The sequence below is a fragment of the Tachypleus tridentatus genome, chromosome 13 (genome assembly GCF_004210375.1).
Source record: "Tachypleus tridentatus isolate NWPU-2018 chromosome 13, ASM421037v1, whole genome shotgun sequence".
Lineage (NCBI taxonomy): Eukaryota > Metazoa > Arthropoda > Merostomata > Xiphosura > Limulidae > Tachypleus > Tachypleus tridentatus.
Window position 1 is genome coordinate 99,301,688 of NC_134837.1, and position 24,228 is coordinate 99,325,915.

General features: G+C 35.1%; 1 protein-coding gene and 1 long non-coding RNA gene across 8 annotated transcripts in view; one reads left to right on the forward strand and one right to left on the reverse strand.

Annotated features, from left to right (window-relative positions):
* LOC143239887 (exopolyphosphatase PRUNE1-like) overlaps nt 1-16,939 on the forward strand; it is a 35,799-nt gene extending 18,860 nt beyond the window's left edge. For 4 of the 7 annotated variants that reach the window (XM_076481504.1, XM_076481506.1, XM_076481500.1 and 1 more), the window contains 3 exons: nt 2,574-2,735; nt 15,408-15,563; nt 16,314-16,939. In XM_076481504.1, coding sequence (XP_076337619.1) covers nt 2,574-2,735; nt 15,408-15,563; nt 16,314-16,379 — 384 coding nt within the window. In that variant the 3' untranslated portion in view covers nt 16,380-16,939. Of the gene's footprint in view, nt 1-2,573; nt 2,736-15,407; nt 15,586-16,313 lie in introns of all 7 variants that reach the window. The other 3 variants (XM_076481505.1, XM_076481507.1, XM_076481501.1) reach the window with 1 other exon arrangement.
* Nucleotides 16,940-17,034: 95 nt separating this feature from the next.
* On the reverse strand, nt 17,035-23,887 carry LOC143239888 (uncharacterized). The gene is made up of 3 exons (XR_013021426.1): nt 23,657-23,887; nt 18,047-18,127; nt 17,035-17,137 (listed from the first exon to the last, which is right to left on the reverse strand). It is a non-coding gene; the product is annotated as an uncharacterized LOC143239888 (long non-coding RNA).
* Nucleotides 23,888-24,228: the final 341 nt, after the last annotated feature.

The window sequence follows — 24,228 nt, forward strand, 5'->3', positions numbered from 1 at the left end:
GACATTTTATGAGTTGGTATTCAGACTTCTTCCAGTGCTTTTCTCTTAAGTCCTTTACATGCTCAGGTAGTATTCTTCTGGTGTTTTTCCCTATTTCATGAACATTTTTAACAACATCTGTAGGATTATACCCTTGGAGGGGGGTAAATTTACCACAGTCTTGTCTTTTCCAGGGTCCCTTCAATGGATCCCACTTTGAGCAAATATATCTGTAACAGGTGTATCTTTCTAAATTAAATTCCACACTAGTAATCAGTTTGATTTTTTCATTACTGGTTGAAACAGACTCTGTAGAAATGAGGTGTTCCATAAGACCATCTAGATGCTTACAAGATGTTATTGCCATGTTATCATGGACTATCATGAGTAAAGGTAAAAGGGGATTCTTCATGTCCCTGCTGACCAGTGGATTGAATAAATTGGGGTCAACTTGCCTTTACAAATTGAGGGAACTTGGTTCATCTGTTGTACTGCTTCCAGAGCACTGTTCCTTAGGACTCTCAAACATGCATTCGCATGTTCCTCCACTCTTGGAGAAAAGGGCCAATTTTGGGGCCCTTCTACTTGGGTCTCTGGATGTTTTTTTGCTGATATCAGTAAGAGTGGTATCAGCCTCCATGGGAGCCTACTCATAATTCCAGTTCATATTTAACACTATGTTCTTCAGTTGGGGTGTGCATGGCCATTCTTTTTTAATCATTGTTGGTTTTGTATACTGCTCATTGAAGAAAGTTTGTTTTTTGAATATCACGCAAAGCTACACAAGGGCGATTTGCACTAGCCGTCCCTAATTTAGCAGTGTAAGACAAGAGAGAAGGCAGCCAGTCATCACCACTCACTGCCAATTCTTGGGCTACTCTTTTACCAACGAATAGTGAGATTGACCATCACATTATAATGCCCCCATAGCTGCAAGAGCGAGCATGTTTGGTGTGACAGGGATTCAAACCTGTGACCCTCAGATTATGAGTCAAGTGCCTTAACAATCTGTAGTTTGAGCACAGGTTCCATGTCTTCTCCATAATTCCAGAGCACTGGCTTGGTAGTGAGGATGAATGTTCATAATTCCAGACCTGATAAGTTCTGCTCCTTTAGTTGAGTATGGCATATATGATCCCATCATTAAGAGCCTGGTGTGTTGCCTTTTAGACTTATTCACAGGGAGGAGAAAGTTTGTCCACTTCAGTGTTGCTTACTCTCTCATCATAATTTCAGTGGGGCAAAAAGCATCACACTATGGCTACAGGTTGGGATTAAATCAAAAGTATATGGTATTGTGGTCCAATTGCCCTAGCCACCAATGTGGGATAGAGAGAGACAAAGACCCTTTATTTCCAACTGAGTTGTGGAACCTTGGTTATCTGGTTGGAGCTGGCCTATAATGATGATTACTTGTGTATTATTCCATCCTTGTTACAGGAACTAGGTTCCAGGTGAAGAACATTCTTCTATGCAAACACTTTCTGTACGAATCATGCCTGCACTGGTGTCTCCACCTTCTCAGTGTGGGATTGTGGATGGCATGTATGTTTCAGAAATTAACATTTTTCCTAAATTGTAAATATATTTCCAATAATACTTAGCTCTACTAACACTCTCCTGTCCTGCCTTTCAACTAAGAGCAAATGTAAGTCTTGAAAAAGTGATTATATTACCTGAGTGAGGTGCTTGTATACAGTACCAGGTAGAAGGCACATTAACAAGGGTAGATAAATTTGTAAATTAGATATTGCTAAGGGCATTTAAGACTGGAGCATGGAAGACCAACACTTAGATAGGCAAAGCGATGCTGAAGAACAGCTACATTGTCATGGAGGTAAGTATTATTGGAAATACCTTTTCAGTTTAGAAAAATATTAATGTGTATTGAATAAAAGAAATTTAGGTTTCAGCAACTTCTAATAAAGTATCTCATGGTGGGTCAGCAGTAACTTACATTGCTAAAATCTGAACTTTGATTCCTTAAGCTGATCCGAACACACATGACCAATTGTGTAGCTTTGTGCTAAAACAGAACAACCTAATGATGCAACATTACAGGTTAAAACTTCTTAAGCTTTAACTTCTCTCAAGTTTTTTTATATAATCATTTTACCAGACATTAAATTAGAAAAACAATTACATTTTTAACATGTAGAGAAATATTTCCTCTTAAGACAGGAAATGATGGCACCATTTTAACTTTTATGACAATTACTTGTGCTAGTTTTTTCTTGTAATTTTGAGTCTAAATTTTTCAGTTTGCATTGAAGGTTGATGTGAATTTGTGAGATTTGTCTGATTAACATTTCTGTTTGTTTTTAAAATATACAGATTTAAAATTTGCTATATGTAACACATTTCATAAACAGATGCTCAACACAAAAATATCATTAAAATTGGTTAAAAGATATCACATTTTAAAACGTCCTTTAAAACAATAGGGTGTTTTTTCTTAATTCCTTATTGTATAAAATAATAATTGATATTTGTTTTTTTAATAATACCATTATAACTTTACAAATTTTTATTTTTCAGTGCAAATTTATATTAGAACAGGACTGCTTATCATTTCTTGATTTCGTTTTTTTCAGGATCTAAAAGCAAAACCAAAACTAAGCATTGCTCTGGAGGAATATATCACAAAAAATAACTACCATGGCTTGGTGATTATGACCATTCATCATAACACTGAAACACAAAAAGTTCAAAGACAAATTGCTGTGTATTCACCAAACCCTGTAATTAAAGAACAGGTAAAAAAACAATGTAATTCAGCACAGTATGTTTCACTTGTTTTATGGTGTAGATGCTGACTACAGTTGTTATATTTAAATACTTGTAAACAAAGGTTCAGTTTTGGGCAGAATAAAATGTATTTAGTTATGTTTACTTTTTTGATATTGGAAACATAATTTGGTAAAAGTATTATAAGTTGTCAACAATGTGAAGGCTGACTTTAATTTTGACTTCATGAGCTCATTAAACTTTCAGTTGACATAAAACTATAAAGATATGGCAGGTAGGTTTGTCCTGTGTATGTGTAGTATATGGGTATAAAGTTTTAGGTGTTCAATCCTTTTATTTCCAATTTGTTATATTAAAAAATCACTTAAATGTGTAATGTTACTTCTGTGAGACAACTAGTAAGCAATATACCTGCTAGATTAAATCTGCTTGACCTGTTATGCCACATTCAGTTGATTTCTACTGGTGCGGCCATATTGGATCATGTCTTACATATAATTTATTAATAATTATTGATTTATTACCCCCTAGGCAACATTTGAATTACTATCATCAAAAATTATTTAAATTATGAATTACCCTCATGCTAGATTATTTCTTTCACATCAATAATCATTTAGATTACTGACTATTCTCTGGTTCTGGAGCATGACCTGATTCAACTCACCATTGGTAGTTGTATACTGCTATAATGCTATATTGGACAGTGGAACACACATACACTAGCTTTTAAGTGCATAGTCTTAATTGATTAATTAGAATCACATATTTCTCTGGAAATAGAACAACTGGAGACAGGTTCAATGACCTTATTATTACAACTATATCATGTCTGGACACATCATATTAAGAGAGATGACAGACTGTGGAATCCGTGATGATGAGAAAACCCACTTGTAGAATCCACGATGACCGAAGAAGGTCAAAACGTTGTTTGCTCCTGAAAAAAACAACAACTCAACCCATACTCCCCTCAGTGTGGATTCTTGTACGTGGTGAGGGGACCTCCCAGGGAAGGTTCTGCTCTTTCAGTTTACCTCCTCTGGGATCGAAACATCCACCCACTTGTTTGCTGTGCGTGGTGACCCGTGAAGGAGAGGAGAGGATCATGGTGGTTGAGGGGTCCAACCCTAACACACCACTTTGGCCTTGAATTCCTGTAGAAGGGCAGCCTTTGGGTGGCCCCCCTTGGGCTAGAGTCAACCAAGTACCACTGTTGGAAGTTTTCAACGGGTGTTGTGGACATTGTGTCTGATGCTGTTGTTTGGGTATAGTGCTCATGAAACCCTGGCGTTGCTGCAATGTCCTTGCATTACATTGTAGTGCGTCCCCTTGTAGGGCTCCATGGTGGGTGGGGTCAGTGGGTACCGAAATTTTCCTTTTTTCCTATGGATCCTCCAACAAAAAATTTAAATAAAATAGTGTAAAAACAGTCAATAGGTAAACGACCACGTCTTGAAGACTCTGAGCAGCAATCTTCAACATCTGTAATACCTGTACCTCATTTTCTTATATTACATTCTCTTTTAGAAAAACCTTTAGGGCAAAGGTCCCCCTTTTTTATTCAGAAGGGACTAGAGGGACTTGCTGGCTCTCCAAAGTCAATAAAGAAGCTTTGATCTGGAGACATATTGGTTGAAACATCCCCATCCCAACACAGTGAACTCCGCTTGAATTCAAAGGCAATTGGGGATGTACCTATTGAGGTTACCCCTCATGCTACCTTGAATTCATGACGAGGAGTTATTGTTGAGAGGGATTTGAAGAATGTCACCGAGTCAGAGATTCTCGCTGGTCTCTCCACTCAAGAAGTTTCTGCAGTAAGGCACATCTCCACTCACAAAGTCGGAGTTACGCTGCCGACAAATATCCTTGTATTGACATTTACATCACCACGTGCACCTGCCACCATCGAGGCAGGTTATCTAATTTCCTGGGTACGGCTGTACATTCCAAACCCTCTTGATGTTTCCAATGTCAGAGGTTCAGCCACTCAAAGACGTCCTGTTGTGGTTCCCTGACATGTGCTCGTTGAGGTGGCAAGGACCACGATGCCTATGAGTGTCACACGGACCCACATTGTGTCAACTGCAATGGTTCCCACCCTTCCTACTTTCGTTCTTGCCCAAAATGGTTGGAAGAAAAAGAGGTGCAGTGTTTGAAAACGACTCATAACATTAGTTATCCTGAGGCTCGGAAGTTGCTGTCCGCCACTCCATCTCAGACATATGCTGCTGCACTTCATTCCACAACTGCAGTGGGAGTGCAGACAGATCTCTCTGTGCCTTCAAGAGATTCATTTTCAAAACAAATGAAAAGCCTTTTGACCTCCATCGTTAAAAAGGTTGATGAATCGACTTCTACACCCATCTTTGTTCCTCCCATACATTCCAACAAATCTCAAGATCCACATCCTTCGGTTTCAAATACAGGCATTTCTTCTGATACATCTTTTTCTCCCACCCCACGATGCAAAACGATAATTTGTTCACGTCCTCAGTCACTGGAATCCCCTTCCAACAACAAAGACCTGCCTAATCAACCCAGGGCAGGATCCATGGAGGTCGATAGACCTCCTCCGAATAAGGACAGTGCGGATAAAAGATGTGGTCGTAAACAGAAGGGTTCTCCAGCCAATTTGCCTACCCGTGATTAAAAATAGCCACCTTGATACAATGGAACTGTCGAGGTTTACGTTCTAATCTGGATGATATCAAAACACTGATTGCTTCCTACCATCCTGTATGTCTTTCCTTACAAGAAACATTTCTAAAACCTGCTGATACAGTCACCATTCGGCAGTTTTCTCTGTACAGAAATGACAGGCTGTGTGGTGGACGAGTACATGGAGGAGTGGCACTATTGGTCGATCAGCATGTGCCCACCCTGTCTTTGTCACTCAACACACCCTTGGAGGCCGTAGCCATCTGTGTTTCCTTGGGTCATACCATCACTGTTTGTTCTCTCTACCTGTCCCCTGGAGAGACATATGATCAATTGGACCTTGATGCTCTCGTTGAACAGTTGCCTTCTCCCTTTCTAATCCTGGGGGACTTTAATGGACATCATCCCCTCTGGGGAAGTGCTGTTATAGGATAGGAGGGGTCACTCTGTAGAGCATATGTTCTCTGATCACAATCTTTCTCTTTTCAATACTGGTTCTTCCACTTATTTTCATGCACCTAGTCAGTCCTTTACCGCTATTGATCTCTCAGTTTGCTCCCCTTCATTATTTTCCCATTTTTCATGGAGGGTTGACAATAATCCACTAGGAAGTGATCATTTTCCTACACTTTTGAGAGAGACTGGCCGTGGTCAATGCCACCCTACCTGCGTGCCCCGGTGGAAGCTGGATCAGGCAGACTGGTCCACTTTCACTGCTCTCGCAGAACTTGATCCTGCCATCGTGAATCAGCCATCAATTGACAACTGCGTGGCAGCGGTAACTGACTGTATTATACAAGCAGCTGCTCAGTGTATTCCTAAAACCTTGACACATTTTCCACGATATCCTCGTCCGTGGTGGAATCCTGCTTGCCACTTGGCAAGGAAGGCTCAAAAATGGGCCTGGGATACTTTCCGTAGATATCCCACACTTTCGAATCACATCACTTTCCAACGGGCCCATGCACATGCTTGGTGGGTAAGACGTCAAAGCCAGAAGGAATCTTGGATTAAGTTCACAACTGGCATATCTTCTTCCACCAGTTCCAAGGTCATATGGGACAGGGTTTGAAAGGTCAGTGGGCACTACAATTCTGTCCCCCTCTCGATCTTACTCTCTGGCCAAGAGGTAGCTGATGTCCGGAGCATCGTTGATACTCTTGGTGAAAGCTTTTGCCGGGTTTCTAGCACTTCTACTTGTTCCTCCACCTTCTTGGACTCAGGCAGAGCATTCACCTCTTTCCTTTTGAACTGACTGTTTCTTTAACTGTAATTGTCTCTTTACAATGGTGGAACTGAAAATGGCCCTTCATCGGTCTGGCAGTACATCTGTTGGACCTGATGATGTACATTATGACATGCTGCACTATCTATCTCCTGCTTCTCTTGATATTCTTCTAATTGTTTTTAACTGGATCTGGCAGGAGAATGTTTTTCCTAATGCCTGGTGCCAGGCTACTATCTTACCTTTCTCTAAACCAAGGAAAGATCCCAACATTCCTTCAAACTACCGTCCAATTGCCTTGACGAGTTGTCTCTGGTTAATGCTCGTCTTGTTTGGTTCCTTGAATCAAACAACATTCTCTTGCCCACCCAGTGTGGGTTCCGACGACAGCATTCCACCACGGACCACCTAATTCGACTTGAAACATCAATCAGAGAAGCCTTTCTCAAATGCCAACATCTTGTTTCAATATTTTTTGACATTGAGAAGGCTTATGACACAACATGGAGGCATGGCATTTTACGAGACCTCCATATGTATGGGTTACTTGGCCATTTACCCATGTTTATTAAAAATTTTTTAATGGACAGGAGATTCCAAGTATGTGTGGGTTCGACACTTTTCCGTTCTTTTGTACAGGAACTTGGGGTCCTCAGGGCTGTGTTTTGAGTGTCACACTTTTCAGTATAAAGATAAATGCCATCACTGAACAAGTGACCCTCTCACTGTTGCAAACGGGCTCTATGTGGACGACTTTCACATCTCGTGTCAGTCGTCGAACATGACATATATTGAGCAGCAACTACAAACTGCCCTCAATCATGTACTGGACTACTGCAAGCTTTAAATTTTCTCTCTTTAAAACCGCTTGCATGCACTTTTGCTGCCAACGGGGTATTCACCCTGATCCTGAACTCTGTATCAGTGAAGTTTTGCTGCCAGTGGTCCCTGAGACCAAGTTCTTGGGGCTTATCTTTGACCATAAGCTGACCTTTATACCACACTTAAAGCAGCTACGGGTCAAATGCACAAGAGCACTGAACATCCTCCGTATCCTCTCTACCACCAGTTGGGGAGCGGATCGATATTCTATGTTAAAAATGTATCGTGCTCTCATTCGTTCAAAACTTGACTAGGGATCAATGGTCTATGGCTCTGCCAGACCCTCGGCCTCAAAGATGCTGGACCCCAATTATCATCATGGACTTCCACTCTGCACTGGGGCTTTCCGCACCTCCCCAGTTCAGAGCTTATATGTGGAATCTCGTGAACCTTCTCTGCACCTTTGCCGTTTGCAACTGTCTTTACTGTATTCTTCGAAACTTTATTTCTTACCAAAGCATCCCACTTGGGGATGTGTTTTCCTTCCTCAGTGGGCCTCACTTTTTCAAACAGATGATCTGCCATTGCTGCCTTTGCATCCAGGTGCAATTGGATGAATTGGGTCTGTCCTTGGATAACATTGCAGAATCCACTGCTCAGCCCATCCCCCCCGTGGCTTATTACAGCTTCGAAATGTGACCTTTCTTTAAGTCATCTGAAAAAGGCAGATACTTCCGATTGGAAGTACCATCTTTTATTTACTAAACATCTTTTGAACAATCATTCCATTTCAATTTATCAGGATGGTTCCAAATCAGGTAATTCTGTGGGCTCTGCCATGGTTTGTTGCAGTTTGGTGGTTGTGCTCAGAATCCCCTCTACAGCTTCTCTGTTCACTGCTGAACTGTACGCCATATCTCTTGCCCTGGATCATAATGAAGCTGAGCAGTACTCCAACTGCACTATTTATACTGACTCCCATAGTTCTCTGCTGGCCTTGGAATCACTTCACGTTGGCTCACGCTCTGTTCTCGCTGATATTCAAAACCGACTGGCCCATTTCTCATTAACATCTTCTTCTATCCAGTTTTTCTGGATACCAGGCCACGTTGGTATTAGCAGGAGTGTGCTTCCTGACACGGCAGCTAAATCCATCTTCTCTGGCACTATCATCACTGTGCCTATTCCGTACATGGACTGTGGTCCTGTATTCAAGGCTCGGCTCCGTGCCAGCTGGCAGTCCACTTGGAGTGAGCAACGTGACAACAAGCTTTTTCAAATAAAACCCTATATTGGGCTTTGGCTGTCTAGCTTCTGTAAGGTTCGGAAGGAGGAAGTTATTCTAACTAGACTACGCATTGGTCACAGTTTTTTTAACTCATTGCTTTCTTTTATCTGGAACTGATGCACCAGTGTATAGTTTGTGTAACACTCAATTTATTGTAAGCCACATTTTACTTTCTTGCCATCGTTACAACTCTCAACAACGGCACTATTTTAAACATGTTCTGTCCCAGGGTTTGTCTGTAACATTGTACAGTGTTATTGGTGATGGTGACATTGTCCACCTTGATAAAGTTTTTAGTTTTTTAATGGCTATTAATGGTTTTAACCTCATTTACGTGTTTGATATTTATTCATTACACCTTTTTAATTGTGGTTCCCTTTTCAGAATCTCAATCTCTTTAGTTCAATTTAACATTGGAAAATGGCCAGAACATTAAATAACTCAACACCAGGACTGGAAAGACCAACTTCAGGTGACTTACGCTGCTGTTTGAACTATCTGTTTGAACTACCTGTTAGTCATCCTGGCGAGTTGTTATTATAATTTTTCTGCTTGTCTTTTAACACTTTTGTTACTTTACCTTTTGGTACTGGCCATAATGACACATAACCCGGAACCAGGACTGAAAAGACCAACTTCAGGTGACTGATGGTGGTTCTTGTACTTACCTGTTAGTCTTTCTGGCGGGTTATGATCATTACCATTCTGCTACAGGAAGTCCTTTACAACTTTGTAGACTGGATGTCAACATTGGTTTTACACCATTTTCTGTTTTAATTGCTGTTTTGTTTATACCTTTGTTTCCTTTTATGAATTTTACTACATTTACTTTACCTTCTTACAGGGCATTTGGCTAATTTTTTATTACGATTTTGCTATATGTCTTTTAACACTTTTCTTATTTTACCTTTTGATAATGACTGTTATGACAACATAAACCTGTATCAGGACTGGAAAGGCCAACTTCAGGTGACTGTTAGTCTTCCTGGCGGGTTATGATCATTACCATTTTGCTAGAGAAAGTCCTTTACAACTTCTCTTACTCTGCTTTCTCTCTTAACATTGTAGATAGGTGTCAACATTGGTTTTATGCTTTTTCTGTTTTTCAATGATGTTTTGTTTTACCTTCATTTCCTTTTATGTATTTTACTACATTTAATTTATTTTTACTTTTTTACTGGATGTTTGGTGCAGATAGCCTCGCTGCTTTGTGCCATAAAACACTAAATCAATCAATCAATAAACCCATACCAGCTGTTTTTACATATATATTAGACTGTGGCATCATTGACTGAATAAGTTTATTAATGAAGCTAGTAAATAATTTGATTTTCCTAGTTGTTATTGAATAGAAATTGCTGTTGCCAATTGAAATACAAAAGGTGTTGCCACTGCACTTAGATACAATTTCCCATACTTAAATGGCCCAGAACAAATTCCTGGCATTTATATTGAATTTTTCAGTGGTGTTTCAACATTTTTCTCTAACGGCCTATTTTTAATGTTGGTGAGATACACAAGTACAATAAACTGTGTGTATGTGTAGGGGGTAATACTTTATAGATTTTCGTATCATATAAAGTATGTAATCAAATCACATTTGTATTGACTTGCATTTCCTTTCAGATGTTAGTAGTAACTGATATACTGTAAAAGAAGGAGTAACAGTCTGTAAGTGTAACATTGGGTTCAGGTAAAAGGTCTGTTATTTTTTGTGTATAACCACATCTTACATGATAAAAGTGAAAATAATATATACAGTCAAGAAAAATAGGCATGGAAGTAATGACATATTGGAAGTCATGAAGTCTGTAATGGAGTTGTTGGTCTTGAGAAAGACCACAGAAAATAATATAATAAAGAGCTCTTTAGGCAAAATTATAAAGGACAAGTTTGGTTAAGGTACCATTTTAAATTTTGGGTTCTCAGTTAGGCCACAGAGCCCAGAATAAATGCTAGCTTGTTTGAGTAGTTGTTTTGTCAGATATGTTTGCTCCTCACATTTATCTTTGTATATTTGTTGCTACATGTTGCCATCCATTTTATGATTAAGTTTACTAAAGACTACCATAATAGTGGGAACCATATAGAGTTTATTATTGTTAATAGAGATAACATGTTGTTCCTTTTTCAAGATGACTTCCAGGTTTAAATGTCTAATGCTAGAGCAACCACTGTTTATAGGAACATAATATGCATGATATTAAATTCTAAACCTCTTAAAAGTAAAAAGTATTCTTTAGCCTATAATACCTTAACAATTTCATTCATGAGATAGCTCTTATTAAAGCTTTGGACCAAATGAAATGAGAAGAAAACTTTGCAGGAGATGTACATATATAGTAATTGGCACCTGAAGTATTTCAAAAACATCATTTATCGAATACTTTAAGAAGATAATGGAGAAAACTCTGCTTCCTCATTGTCTATTTTTTGTTCATAACAAACCAGTAATATATGGATGGTGTCAACAGTTTAAAATTATCGAGTACTGCTAAAGGCTTTATTCTAAATGCTATCATCAGGTTCTTGGCAATTTGACAGGGAAAAAACCATAGTTCAGTAGATGTTTAAAGTTTTGATTTTGAATAATAATGGCAATTTCTAACCTCAAACCACCATGAAGATGTAAATATTTACATGTTTATTGATACATTTTTTGATAACAAGCTCTAAAATGAACATTAAAGATGAACCATGAAAAGTTATCTAAATTAAACGAAATATTTGATATCTTTATATGTTTGACTGAGTGACTTGTCTGGACACATTCTGTTACCAGAGGAATGGTAAGAAATCAACTCATAATTTTAATTAGTCGATTACAATTTCACCCTCAAGACCTGATGCCTGGATGTCCTTTACAGTCAGAAAAGCATACTCTACAATTACTATGATGAGTTGTGTTGGGACAAGTTCTAGAGCTAAAGGGTATTAACACTTTCTATGATTATAAATCCTATAAGAATCTAATTGATTGATATGATTAATTATTGAATTGTGAAACCAAATATGCTATAACACAATTTACTGTACGTATCTTTACAAAATGGGGCATAATTTTTAGTAAACATGAAAAGTGTTGTACAAAAACAGATTATTTTAACAAAGTATTTCTACTAAAGGTTTATCTGTGAATTTCACTTTTAGAATAAAAATACTTCTTTTCGTCTTACAGCTCTAATATTTCATTTACATAACCTCCTAGCTGGATATCAGAAACTTGTTGATAGATTTTTGTATTTGATATTCTTTGCTGTGATACTAATTTTAGAAAAATTTCAATACAGTGAAATGAAAAGTTTAAAAATATAAAATGAATGATACCATTTTTTCTCTGCATTGACTACATTTTTAATTATAAAGTTTGAAGTTATTTATCTTAACTAGGATTTGTCCCACAAATTACTTTCTGTTCACTTCATTAGGTGAATTCTCTCATCTATCCCACTCCATGTCGAGTCATTCTGATCACTCCTTACAGGTCAGCTCAATCATGGTTTCCAAGTTTACAACAACTTCAACTTTTCCTTCCAATTCCCATACCTTTGTCCCCCGTTTCTCTTTCATCAACCTCAGTCACTAGTTCTACACCTAGCCATTCATGTCCTTTTCTTCATGCTTGGTTTTTTCTGGTTCTTGATTAATAGACCAGGTTTCTTCCATAGTGTAGCTTTCCTTTTGGCTCATTCCATACATCCTTCTTCAGTCAATGGAGGTGTATAAGCACCAATGAACTGTGTTCCACATTTGGTCTGTAATTTGATAGACCTACTGTGGCTGATGTTTTTCACACATCTTTTCCACACCAGGAATTTGTGGTCACCTCAGTATTGGGTTATTGGGCTGCATTATTCCATACCTTTTGAGTTCTTGATACTATCAAATTTTTGATTCCTCTATCCTTACAATGTTAATGCTTTCCTTATGGATTCATCATCTTCCCATATGGCCTAGTCTTGTGGACTTGGATCTTAATGTGGTCCTCTTTTCCCTCACTTTACCTCTGTTAGAACCTATTTCTTTGTGCTCCATGTTTAACCTTTCTCTTAAAACATATTTCTTTCCTATTGATGTTGAGGGTCTAATTTATTTGCCATTGATGTTTCACATAAACTACACTACCCTACCTATCTTGTCCTTTATCCAGATCATTCTTTGCTCTGAAACACCTCAGTAGTGAGGGAGGGTAATTACTCTATTTCACCTATTTCTCTTCCTTCTATTTCTCATCTCTACCCTTGTCACATTCTGTATAGACTTCTATGTCTGGTCCATACCCTTTGATACTGTATTGTCTACACAGCTTCCTTCTGTGGTACCTGTTTCCAACTCTTTATCCCTCAGCAGTTTTCTTCAGTTCATGATCATTCCTCTTCTACCCTCACCAACTGAGTTTAGCATTTAATTCCATTGGGCTATTCTTCTTTGTCTTCTTCCCACCAGAATTTGTTCAGTGCATCTTTCATCAAATATGACACCATCTTTTCCATTGATTATTGTTTTCTTTGGTCAGTGGAGGAAAGCCTACATATCTACACAGGGACTATGCTTAATTTTTTTATCTCCCATTATTTACACCATTTCACAGTTTCTTCATTTTCAGGTTTTTTGTTCCACCTGTATCTGTTGTTGAAGCTTCATTGCAGTGCTGACTGGGTATGTTTGTATTCATACTTCCTTTTCCTTTCAGGGGCACCTGCTTCATTTATTACTTATATGAATCTTCCTTTGTGGCAAGCAGTACCTGATCACCTGATAGTACAGAAATCTGTACTATATAGCCATGTTGACTCATGCTTTAAATTCCATGGCTTCACAATGCTTATTTTTTTTAATGAGGTGTTCCACAAGATTGCTAGTGGGTGAATAACTTCATGATGTACTTGCTTCATAAACTTACCTATTCTGTACTGTGTACCACCCATGTACTGCATGGGTAAAGAAGGGAATAACTGCCCATCCTTATCATGCCTTGTATTGAATAAATCAGTATGGTCTGCTTTTCAAAATAGTTTTGTTGTCACTGATTGCACTGTTCCAGGTGATGATGTTCCTCTGAACTCTGCAACATGTTCTTGTCTCCCCTTTCTTCAAGTGGAGTACAAGAGTCCTTATCACTTTCTAGCTTCAAGCTGCTGAGGTGGTTGACTGTGGAGGCACCCATCTGAAAAGGGTTCCACACAAAGATAACTATAACCATTCAGTGTATAGTAGGGCATTGGTGTTATGCAGCTGGAGATGATGTGATATTTTCAAATATGCATTCTATAATCACAGAAGAGTGAGACTTCAAATTGTAATTCCCTTTTCAACTTGGAGGAGCCCTCATCTTACTCCCATGTGAATGTTGGTACCCTGTGGTTAAATGTTGGATTTAGAGTAGAATCAATCAGTAAGTCTTCACACATGTTTATGGTTGTCTGTATTTCTCCCTTGATCATAAACCATGTTGTGGGTCACTATGTAGTTAAAGGGAATTGTTTTGGTTCAGTTCTTTTTGCTATCCATCATTGTATCTTATGATGAGGATGCTGTTGCTTCTTGGGTGGTTCTGGTGAGCTTTACTATTGGGAGAGTTAATTTTTATTACACAGATATCCTTTGACTACTGGATGTCAGATCCCTGTATTGATAGATGTAAGATATCATGTATCATGCTCAGGAATAACAGTGGTTCTAGTTTCCATCAGGTCTCTTGAATTCCAGGTGAAGATGGTATGATTCTCATCCTACCCCCATGTGAATTCAGTTCCAACTGGCAAGGGCTTTGGATGTAGTTGACTTATTGAGTGTGGTCTGTCATGCTGTAGTCACTTTACACCTGGGGGCACATGCATTAATTTACCTATTGTACTACTATGTGGGATTCAGTTCCACATCCATTTTTTGGTTGGGATTGCTATCCTGCCACAGCCCTCTACCACTTGGATGTGCTCCTATCTTTTTTTACACCATTTTACACATTTCATGGATGGTCGAAGTGTATTCCTGGTTCAGAGGTAGTGTAGTTTTCCTCAGCAGATTTTCAGATCTAACTCTCTCATTTCTAGGGATATCCTTTTGACACTTTCAGGGGTTACTTCTGTTGTTCCTTTGCACTTGTCTCACCTCTTGTTCATTGTGGGTTTTTAGTGATCTTGTGAGAGGAGGTAAGTACTGTATTGGAAATTGTAATTACTTTAACGAAAATGTATTTCTGATAAATACTTACCTCTTTTCATACTTCCTTCTTGCTTTTCTAAGCTGCTTATGTCTTCTGCCTTACTTCAAAGTGATAGTCTAGTAGAAATGTGTAGAGGGAGTCACCTGCATCATGCGAGTATTTCATGTTTCTGTTGGTGGTAAAGTGATGCACAATGAATTGCATGAGAAACATATTGGAATAATTTTATTCCAGTAGGATAGTGCAGAAGGCTTGTAGCATGCATAAAGAAAAATGTTGGGATATAGAGGAAGAACTATATGAGAATAGCTAATCTTGTGAGGAAAGGTAAGTACCTGTCATAAAAGCATTTTCAGTATAGGAAAATTATAACTTCTAGGACTAATATGAAAATTTGACAAAGAAGAATTACAAATGTATTGAAAGTTCATGATTTTGATATATTGGTAAGCCTTACTCTTTTTTATAAAATGGATAACATATTTTTACAAAAAGAAACATACTGTTGTTTTTAGTTAGTGAACACATTAAAAGGAGCCCAAGAGCCAGGACTGGAATTAGAACCTTTAAACTTGGGAATTTCTTACTTGATGTCTTTCAACCAGAGAAATATAGCAGCATCAAGAAAAGTGGTACTTCCTCTAGTGCGGTCTTTCATCCAAGAATCACATGTCAGTATCCACTCAGCTGAAGGTAGTAAAATATCATATTTTAGTTCATATTTTTTTCATTCTTTTCACACAAATGTTCTCACCAAAGATCCTACTTCACTTTTGACACACAGGCATAAAACTAAGCTTTCAGTCTCTCTGTTTTCTAGACCTAAGTTCATACCAAAATCAAATTCCTCACTCACTCTCTTATTAAAGTTTGTGAAAATCTTAAGATGAATCAAAGTAATAAATTAAGAAAGAATTCTTTCTGATCATTAAATGTAAAATTACTTTTATTTGCTTGAAGATTTTTTGTTGTTGAATACTATGACATTATATTAATTGGTAGTGATTATTTAGACTTTTTCAGCAATATGTTTGATATCATCAGAAATTTTGTAATTATTGTTGAAGATATTTTCTAGTTCTTTAGGTACTGAAAAAATGCACATATTCACACATCTTGGATTGCACAAAAAAACGTATTTTGTGTTTTTTGAAAATGTTGTCAATGTAAATAAAATATCCTGTCTTATAATGTGAATTTTTTGTGCTATTTACATAGTGTTCATACATCTTGTTAATTTGTAGTCTAAACATTTCAAGGAATTAAGAGTTCTTCAAAAAATATAATACTTTGTTTTTTGATATTATTACTGTTGCAATTTTTTCCAGTTCCAAATAGTTCATGTTAAATAGAAACAGTGTAAAAGTTTATCTAGCAAACAAGTATATACTATTGTTATACAATCAATACTTTTTTTGTAGTATGTTTCAGAAACAGTTACTAACATCTTTGCACAAAAAAGGGCTATTACCTTGCACCATTGCTGAAAAAAGCTTTTGTGCAAACCACAAATCTTGAATAAAGCTTCCATCTCTACTCTTGTGTGGATTGCACCATCCTATGATTAATCATCATTAGACTGTAGCCCTTCACCAATAGAAGGGAAATGCATCCTCCATGTGCACAGTATTCCTAATAAGCTAATATTTAATCAGAGGTTCATTTTTTCCTTAACACTGCTTTTTTTAGACATGGTTTTATTTGAATGAAAATCTTAAACCTTAGTTACCATTCATTGTGTGTTGGCTTTCTTTCTTAGTACTGTTAATATCTTAATATTTTCAACATTTCAGTTAGGATTTTGATTCAATTTATTTTTCATTTAATTCTTTTCCTTTTTTCTAGTGCTTATAATTTAAAAACTTCCAGTTCTAGTAAAATAAAATGTTTAATATCTTAATTTTTATCAAATAGTATGTATTTGCTATTTGCACTTCAAACTTCTTAAAATATTCATGTAAGATTTAGCAAAGTATATAAAATTAGATTTATGATGTTATGTACTGAGTGGCAAAGATATTGAAAAAATAAATATAAACAATATAAATATTGTTTGTAGATTAAGAACATTTTTCTATGAATACATTTGTTTTTGAAAACATTATGCATTTTATATAAAACAAAATTCTGTACAATTTATAGAAAAGTCTCAAGTATTATTACCTCATCTTGGAGAACATCTGCATTTCAGACAGCTACATATGTATATCTCACTTGTCTTTAAGATCTTGGAATTTAAAGATACCTGGTGAACAAAAACACATGGTTAATTACTGAATGACTAAAGGAATGTGTATTTTGTTGTGTGTAAACCTCTTACATATTGTAAAATACAGCTGTTAATGTAAATCTAATATACTTTATGAGCTTTTGTTACAAAAAGTTGGTTATCTCTAATCAAAATTAAATGAGGCTTAAACACAAAGCTGTAGTGATTTCATGTGACAAAAAGAAATTGAATTTCCATTAAGCAAAGTCATCAAAGTCCAGACTTTGCCAGCTCTGTTTGCCTCTTGCATCTAGAACACAAGGACATTGTATTTTTCCTTTGGATGAATGATTTACAAACATACAATCCATAGCAATATGTTGCAGTGTTTCTTGTTTACAAGTACACAACCTACACAAACATAAGTCTTCTGATAACTAGTATTGGTTTCCAATAATATATAATATCCTGTTCAAATTTGGAATTTGCTTTTATCTCATCATTTAGAACCTTTAAACTTGTTTAAATTTTAAATCTTTAAATCCAAGTACTTTTAAAGTTGTATACTGTTGAAGCCATATAACCCAGTCACCTTTTTAACTTTAATTCTGTCAGACCACACTGTAGAATGACTATTTCAAACTCATTACTTAGATAGCATGTTAGTGAAATGATAATTAACATAATGCTGACTTAACCATTCAGTTTCAAAATAAATGTTTACCTCATTAACAAATGTTCTGCTTGTTCAGCTAAAACTGAGTTCCTAAGAAGTATCAGACATGTGACCCCTCAGTAACAGCAGATTCAATTAAAAATTAAAGGATGGTTTTGCACTTCTTAACTTGACTGAATTTTAAGTTGCTTAAGAATTTGAAAGATTGCGCACAATTAAAGTACTGTGAAAACAGTCTTTAGATACAACAAAACAAAGAGGATGCATACCTGTGTAGACACGTGTACTGTCATCTCTTTTGGATCAGTGAATAGCTAGCTCATCAGCTTTCTTCTTCTCAAGATGAATCTCTGCAAAATTAATTAATGATAAAAATCAAGTTGAACTGAACAAAGTACACTTAAATCTATAATGTAAACTTGCTTTCCCCATCCAGTGGACAGTGTTAACTTGTGACCACTGTTCCCCGACAATATTGACCAGCTGTCACTTTCAGTAAAAATCATAATTGGCCAACCAAGGATATTTCAATGCTAATTTTTTCAACTATTATTCTACATATAATACTTAAATAGCCCTGTGAATAAATGAGATGTCTCCTACTAGACAACAAAGAAATAAAGCAACTAGGACAAAGCAAAGATAATTTCCTGGACCACCCAACTGCAATTACCTTGCAGAAAGTACGTAATTGAAAATTCTGTATCACTCTAGAAGGTAGAAAATGCATATGTCTTCTTATCACAATCTTAAGTAAGAAATTTTCTTTCAGCTGTATTACTAGGATACTCAATGTACTATAATTCTTGATTTGGGATGACAAGAAACCCAGATTAACCTGAAGATGACCTAAGAAGATTCAAACATTGTTCTGTACTTTATTTTAATTAAAGTGTTAATACCCATACCAGCCATCTTAAAAGTTAAATAAATCTGTATAAACATTAGCATTATATATTTTTTCATTACCATACTAGCAGTATGTTCAAACCAGTAATATTTGAATCTTGGAATTAAGTCATGTTATTTAAGTATTAAGTTTGTGTTTTAACTTTGCAGTTTCTGGGTGCATTGATTCAACTATAACCTGTTATGTGTTTTTGTTTTTTTTCTTGCATGGAAAAAACATGATACTAGGTGAAATAATTTTGAAAATTGAGAAACTTTTGAAAATAAAATATTTTTATATTTGATATTTGTATTAATTCATAATTTCAACGTAATCCGAGGGTTGCGGGTTCGAATCCCCATCGCACCAAATATGCTTGCCCTTTCAGCTGTAGGGGTATTATAATGTTATTGTCAATCCCACAATTTGTTGGTAAAAGAGTAGCCCAAGCATTGGCGGTGATGACTAGCTGCCTTCCCTCTAGCCTTACACCACTAAATTAGGGATTATTAGTGCAGGTAGCCATCATGTAGCTTTATGCAAAATTGAAAAAACAAACAAACATAACTTCAAAAATTGAAAAAAACTGAAGAAGAGTTGAATAAGTTGTTTAGATCTTGAGTCAATGACCTTGCAAATCTAAGATATGGGGAACTAATTGCAGAATGACAACCATGGTTGATAAACTATGATTAGCTCTATTTTGTTCAAATTATTTCATCTTTTCTTTTGTGGGCTATGGATGCTGTATTATGGTTATAAAAATTCAGAAAATTGACACTAATATGTTCATTTGGAACATGGTGAAAGCAACCCAAAATCAAAATGTAAGATTTTATAAAGATTATATTTAAAAGTCAATAAATAAAACATTTTTACGAATTAATTTCAACTCTGAAGTTTTTTGTTCAAATCATGGAAGAATGATTGAAAATAAATTTTAAAAATGTGTTTAATTGAATAGTGCAATTTTTCTCTTGTGGTGGGATGCACCAATTTGTGCTATACTTACTCAACTGTATAAATAAAGCCTTTACATAAAAAAGTATGAAAAGTGACTGTAAATGATCAAATTCGTGAATGGAGCAAATGAAAGAAGTGTCCCACTGCATGAGTTCAAGTGCTTAAGTTATGAATTAACTTGTATTTTAATGTAATTGTAAGATAACATATATATGTTGATTAGGATTTTGAAACTGATTTTAGATACAACCTACTTATATAAAACGATTTTATACACTTACGTGTTTTGTTAGTGTAGTTTCAGGTATCAGATACTTTTATGATGTACAGACTGTACGAAGTTTTTTTAGATATACAGGACTGTTTCAGTTTCAGTTTAATATGAGATTTATGATTTAGATCATTTATATAGCTCAAGTGTTAAATTTAGTTATTTTTAGAAACTACAGTTTATTGCAAGTTTGTTTACATAACTGTTTACAGATTATATGTTGTGTAGTTCAATGGTTATGAATTGGTGATTGTTACATTATTTTGTCTTATGATATTAGAACCTTCTGTGATTTTCTTGTTTTAATTGAGTGTTATTGTATCATAATATCTAGTATGAGTAGAATATTCTCGACTTCTGTCATGATTTAAATATGCATAAAAAAATTCAGTTACATAGATATATCTAGATTGAGTGATCGTGAGTTTAGCCTTCAAGAATGGATAATGGCAGTTCTTAAAGTGAAATTATCACAGATTGTATTCTAATAACAGAGTAGATAATAATAATTGAACTTATCATTTGTATTCTAAAGCAATTGAACCAGCCTGTGTGGACTTTGATCAAAAAGATAATTTATTTAAAGCTTTGGATACAACTGTGGTAATGAACAGTTAAATTATCATAGACTATATCATAATAAGAGCATGAAGAATAATTTGTCTTGTCAAATTGTGTTTTAAAATAATCAGTCTCTGTGAACTTTGATGAAAAAAAAAAGAATTATTTAATGCTCTGGACACAAATGTGAGAACCAACAGAGAAATGAACATTTTTAAATATCTTTGACTTGTTTTAACATATTATTTTATAACAAGTGGACTGTGCACTTTTTGTTTATTATTGAAATTTATTGCCAACATGTCACAGGCACCTACTGTAAAGAATCAAGACCCTGTGTAAAATTCTGAAAGATGTGTACTTAGTAAGTTAATAAATATTGAAACATCTTTTGCTCAGAGATATTTAGTAAAGTATCTTTGACAAGGAGATTACTTAACAATATGCGAGACAAAAAGTTGCATATTTTTGTCTTGAAAAACAATAACAATATATATTTTACAGTTTTTGGTATAACTAATTCATACCAAGGGGAAAACTGGCATTGTTTAATTATTTGTAACAGAGTAAACATTTTTTATGCCATACACTTTATTTTTACCAACTAATAAATACTAAATCTTTGCATTTGCTACTTTAACTGATTGGTTATTATTTACAGTAATAATTATATTCTCTGCCATACAAGAGTAGAGGGAGCATACAACAGTTATGTACTCTTGTACAAACCAGTGTGTAGTTTACCAAGAAAAGTCTTTTATTACTAATGAGCAAAAGTTAATGTATTTTAATTCAATCTTTCATTTAAAATATACTATTAAACAACATAAAAGCATGCACAAAATGCATGTGTTTATTACTTAAGTAAATGTTTAGACTAGAAGTGCACAATGTTTAATCATGTAACATGAATATATCTTAACATTTACAAAATTAGTGTGTGAAAATGCATAAATTATGAATGTGTAAGAGGATTGTTTAAGAATAAAATGTGAGGCAACAGATAATTTTATTACAGTAGATTAGTTTCAAGTCACTGACATTGTACCACATACATTTCTGATTCGACCGTTCAGAGGGTTATGGTTTGTACATTTTGCATGAAATCTGTCCTTCAGTTATGCTCTGGCGCTCAGTTTTTTCATTGTATGCTGTTAACCTTTTTTATCTTGTGAATTTCGGATTAGAGATATGTCGGGCTTAAAGATTTAGTACCAAGTCTGACAAGTACAATTTATTTCAAATGTATTTTTGGCTGCTAATGATCTACTCCACCTAACGATTTGTGATACTGAACAACGATCAACATGAGTAGTGACTTGAATCAGGCAAAAAAACAGGTCTGAAAAGCCATTTTTACACACCTCTTGATTCACAATCACTAATTGAAAGGAATGTACAGATATGATTTTGAAACCAAACATGATTTTAATCAGTTTGGTTAAACATAATGCTAATTAGATCTTAATGTTTACAAATTAGGAATTACATTTGAGATACCAGCATAAAATACATTCACCTATGGGGGTTCAAACATTCCCACATGATTCACATAAATCCTAGTGTATTGTTCAAGCACCCCATTGTTCCCAGTCACATTATAGCTACTTTAACAGAATCTGTGCTCAAAATAAAAAACCCTGGTAGAACATTTGCCCATGATTCTTAAGCAAGTGTGTCAAATGTAATCCCAACAACCTGAGTTGGAATACAGTTCTCAGGTGCTTCTGCTTTCTGTGGAGACAAGGAACACAAAATTTGATAACAGATTTGGGTTCTGCAGTAGTAAAAACTAAGTGAGGCACACCTCCTGGGCCACATACCATGTTTGCAGATTTACAGATATTTTTAGCTGCAGCATGTGTGTTACTCCATATAGCATAAAGAATGTTTATTTTTTCTTTTCACTGGAAAGCCTTACCAATGACCTATAGTAAATTGTTTTGAATAACTTGAATTTTTAATACTTTAATGAGTAGTTTGTGGTGAACATTATTGTTATTGTATTATAACAAATTTGGTTTATCAAAAAGTTAATATTATGGTGAGCTTAAAATTCCCATAAAGCATAATTGATTCTATAACACACTTTTATAAAATGACAATATATTGTTATTTAAATCATTGGACAATATCAGTTTGAAGGTGCAACAAAAGTTATGGAAGGTTGTTTGTTTGTTTTTTTAACAAGAACGCAAATAAAGATTGGCTTACCCCCCAAAAAAAAAGTTTGCAGATATATTTTGGTTATACTTTCTTTGAGGAAGAAAATATTTTGGAAATTCATGCTTGGAAGCTTATTTTACTAATTTGGCATTTTCATTGATACGCATGCATGGATACAACAACTAAAAGCTACAGTTCAAGGTAATGATCCTAATGATTTGCAGCAGAGACAAAATTTCAGTTTTATTATATGGAAATTTACACACAATTTATTTCTTACAAACTGTATTGTATTCACTGATAAATATATAGAGTTTAATACTGATTGTCAAAAAGCATAATCAGTCTGAGCTCTAATTAAGGTTTGTTCATGTATATTTAATTCTTAAGATCTGTAGATGCAGGGAAGATGTTGAAAATTAACAATTAAATTTATGTTACATGGAAATAATTAGAATTTAGCTCATCTTAAAATTATATTTTTAATTTTATAAACCTTTAAAACTGTACCAGGTATCTGAGTGAAAGGGCATATTTTTAACACAAAAAAGAGCATTAGGTAAGTACCATACAAAAAAATCACAATTAAAAGCATATTTCTTGCATAAAATATACAAAAATCAAGGTGGTTTTAAAAAAACAATAACTCCAAATTGAAATTCTGTCTTTCTTTCAATTAAATGCTAAATTATCAATGTTCAAGGTTTTGGAAAAAAGTCATGACTTAAGTGGGGTTTATTAAACAAATTATTTAAAATGCTCAATTTTCATAAAATATTTACTCCTTAAGTAGTCTCCCCAGTAGCTTAGCATTAAGTCTGAAGGCTTATAATGCTAAAAAACAGATTCAGATACTTGTCTAGGGCACTCTATTGATAGCACATTATATTTAGCCTTGCTGTTAACAACAAAACTTCTAATACCAAAATAAGGCATTCTTTCTTTTTCGAGAAGGAAAGCATAAATTAAATGGAAAAAACAATTGGGAATTTTAATAATTAAAAATGCTAAATTTCTTTAGTACTTTACCGTGAAAGTAAAAGAATGCATTTTTCTTCAGAAGCAAATTCAAGACGGTCAACATTCGTATAAATATAATTTTTGGACATTACGCAACACCATCTTTCCTACAGACGAAGAATTGCAAAATTGAAGATTGTCGAGTTTTTTTTTTATTAAATCGTCAATTCTTAAGTCTTAAAAGTAAATAAAAAGACAAATGATTTTACAAATTCAAGACGTTGAAATCTGTTACATCTCATCTACAGAAGGAGAAAAAAAAAAGAGGATAACTTCAAAATAACCAAAATTCTGACAAAAGCTATAAGATCGGGTCCATTCCAATTTTTTAGTCAGAAACGTCTTTATTGCGAAGAAAGAAACCAGAAGAGGTAGAATTTATGATAAAACCGATTTCGAAAATTGTTTGAAGAATGTAAATATTTTTGAGAAGTTCAAATTGGTTGTGTGTGTGTGTGTGTGTGATGGAATGTAGTCAACTTTTTCGTAAATATTTCATATGTTTGATTTGATAAAAAAGCATTCTTTTTAAAAACCTCAACGTATTTTTCCAGCAAGTTAAAATATTTATTGATAATGTT